General features: G+C 51.1%; 1 protein-coding gene across 1 annotated transcript; it reads right to left on the bottom strand.

The window, feature by feature from the left end:
- On the bottom strand, positions 301-1,576 carry LOC8074336 (protein ACCELERATED CELL DEATH 6). Its single transcript, XM_021462199.1, has one exon. The coding sequence runs from the start codon at positions 1,137-1,139 to the stop codon at positions 309-311; it is 831 nt and encodes a 276-aa protein (XP_021317874.1). The 5' UTR covers positions 1,140-1,576; the 3' UTR covers positions 301-308.

The raw sequence follows: 2,905 nt of genomic DNA, 5'->3' as shown, positions 1-2,905 counted from the left end.
AGTTTGCAATTTGCAAGTACAGGAACCCAAATTTGGAGCATGTTTAAGGGCCATTGGTGAAATTTACTCAAACAAATACGACACTTTGCAATGTTTAAGGAGGTACATACATGCATGATTCTCCTATTTTTCAAATGGCAAGAGAGGCCAATGCAATAAAAAAATTCATAAATGCTTGTTAGAATAACTGAATAATTAAGCAACATTCTTTTTGGTTGAATTCATATATGGTAGTCGCGCATGGAGCTAGCACATATATATATATATATATATATATATATATATATATGTTGATGAGTAGCTAGGTGTTAGTGGACATTGATCGTCGCCTTCCCCATCCATGATATGACGAAGAAGAGGCCTGGGCTGCAAATGCCGATGGCTATGACAGCATAGGCAGGCCACGGCGCTGTTGGCGCCACGGTGATATAGACTGCGGTCATGAGCGAGAGGAGCATAGCGAGGCAGGCGACGATGGTCAGCTTTTGACTCCACGCAAGGTAGTGGAGCCTCAGAATCGCGGGCTCCTGCCTCGCCCAGATGAGCAAGAAGATGACGACGATGGAGCTGCACATAGCGACGCTATTGGAGATCACGAACGTTTTGAACACCCTGTTGTTGCCATGAAGGGCGATGCCCTTGGCCTGGTCGTAGCCGCCGGGCATGGTGAAGGTGGCGGCGAAGGTGACAGTGGCGATGAGGGTGGCGGCGAGGAAGTAGGCATCAACGACACTGTCGAAGTCTTTACTGTTGAGGGGCCTGCGTCTGTCGGAGACAGTGGGCGGCAGCTGCTGCCTGCTGCACCTTTTGGACTCTTGCTGCATGAGCTGGGTCCAGAGGTGCATCTCGTAGGTATCTGTCTCGTCGGTGTTGAGCTTTTTCTCGACGAGGCTGCGTGCCGTCTGGCCTTGGTAGTCGCGGACGCAGGGGTCGACCACGCGGACGTCGTTGAGGAGCAGCAGCGCGAAGTGGACGCGGCTCATCTTGACGGCGAGGTGCAGAGGCGTGTCGCCGTAGCCATCGACGCGGTTAAGAAGAAGCTCCGTGGGACGGACATGGCGGAGCAGGCACCTGATCGTGCTCTCATTGCCACTGATGATGGAGGCGTGGAAGGCGTTTCGGCCGTTGCCGTCCTCCATCTCGGCCACATCGGAGCAGTGCCGGAGCAGCGCCTTGATAACGTCCGTCGAGCCGTACTGCGCGGCGACGTGCCGCGGGGATTGCCGATCCTTGTTTCGGCTGTAGGCCAGCTCCGTCTTCCTGATGAGCAGCAACTCCACCACGTGCGAGTTGTTCTTCTGCGCCGCGTAGTGCGACCATCAGCTCCTCGCTCACGGCGAGGACCTCGCGGGCGAACTCCGCGTGCCCGTGCAAGGCAGCCAGGTGGAGCGCCGTGTTGTCCTGCGGCGTCTTGGAGTTGAGGATCTTGACGTCTCTCACCACCAGTTTCCGCAGGCTCCTCACGCTCCCTTGCGTCGCGGCCTTGTACAAGGCGGGATCCATGCCTACTGATGATCCTATCACTTCCGTCTCCGTTGCAGCCATGGGTGCCTGACCTCCGTTGCTTTAATTTGGACGCAACACACAAAGTGCAGCGTCTCTCTAGCTACTGGCTCTCTCTTCTTTATCGGGAGAAAAACGCGGGCTACAAGCTCTCTGCTCTTAATTTGCTTTTCTTTTTCTTTTTCCTTTTTGAGCTCTGCTTTTGCTTTGTGATAGGTGGAGTTCTAAATTCGATCCGTCGATACGCCGAGCACAGAACGACCAAGTTTGGTATATTGACTTCCTTTTCTTCGAAGCAAAGTTTGTATACCATACTCTTTCGACTTTAAGCATGAGCATGATGTCATCTATCTGTACTAATCCTTCTCTTGGTCACTAGATCAACAAAATTGTTCCTTACCTCCCATACCACAACAACTGCAAGTCCAATCAAAATCACGTCTCACATATATTAATTCCTCAACAAAACTTTAGCCTTTTTTATTTGGCTGCACTCTAATGATCTACATCAATCCATATATAGTGTATGTGGTTCGTTTGGGGCTCCTTATCGTGATTGTCTACATATGTAGTTAGAGTTTGGATTCAGTACAAAGAGGTGTCGAATTTCACTATATTATGGTGGTATTTTGATGGAATGTTGTATTTTCTCCTATACAACTAAAAAGACTAAAGTATGAACATTTTTTGGTGCAACAATCGAACTTGGTTCGTCTGTCTGCCCATGCGATCCGCGGCCTCCCTCGCGCGTGAACCCTCCATCCGAAAAAAAGAAATCAGGGTTCCCCATCCACTCCCCAGGCGATCTCCTTCCTCAACCCGCGCCTTCTTCACCACTCGCGCTCGCCCACGCCGCCGCCGCGATCGCCCCCTCCTGCTTCCTAGCGCTCCTTGGCTCCTTTAATAGCGATCCTCGGCACCTTCTCCCTCGCCGGCAGTGGCGCGACTACGCGAGGATCCTCTCCCATGAATGGCAGCTATTGGACACCTCCCTCCCGGTTGGTGACGGCGTGTTGGGCCCCCTCCGGCCACCCGCTTGAGGATGGCAGCGTACTACAGGGCAGTGGTGTGGGATCTAGAGCAGCAGATGAGGAGATAGCGAGGACCGTATTGTTTGTCCAACTTCCCATTGCCTTCGTGGCCTGCGCCTGGCAAAGCGCTACTATGCCACATCTTTGTTGGGCATCTCTTGTCCCTTCCTGCTGTGTACTGATTTTTTATTTCCAAGCTTAATTTCCTGGATCCATAGCACCAAAGTGAGTTTGTGTTGTTTTCCCCTCTATCCCTCAGATCTGAATAGAAAGGATCCCTATTAGTTAGTTTCTTGAAAAGCTAAACTGACACTTTTTTTTATTAAATTTAGAATAGTCGTGCATACTACTGGTATTTTAGACCAACGACA

The sequence above is a fragment of the Sorghum bicolor genome, chromosome 5, assembly GCF_000003195.3.
Source record: "Sorghum bicolor cultivar BTx623 chromosome 5, Sorghum_bicolor_NCBIv3, whole genome shotgun sequence".
Classification (NCBI taxonomy): Eukaryota; Viridiplantae; Streptophyta; class Magnoliopsida; order Poales; family Poaceae; genus Sorghum; species Sorghum bicolor.
The sequence above is the reverse complement of the archived record's forward strand: the minus strand, read 5'-3'. Positions and strand labels throughout refer to the sequence as shown.

Coding starts and splice junctions, on each gene's coding strand:
- LOC8074336 (XM_021462199.1), bottom strand. CDS start 1,139: ATGGAGGACGGCAACGGCCGAAACGCCTTCCACGCCTCCATCATCAGT.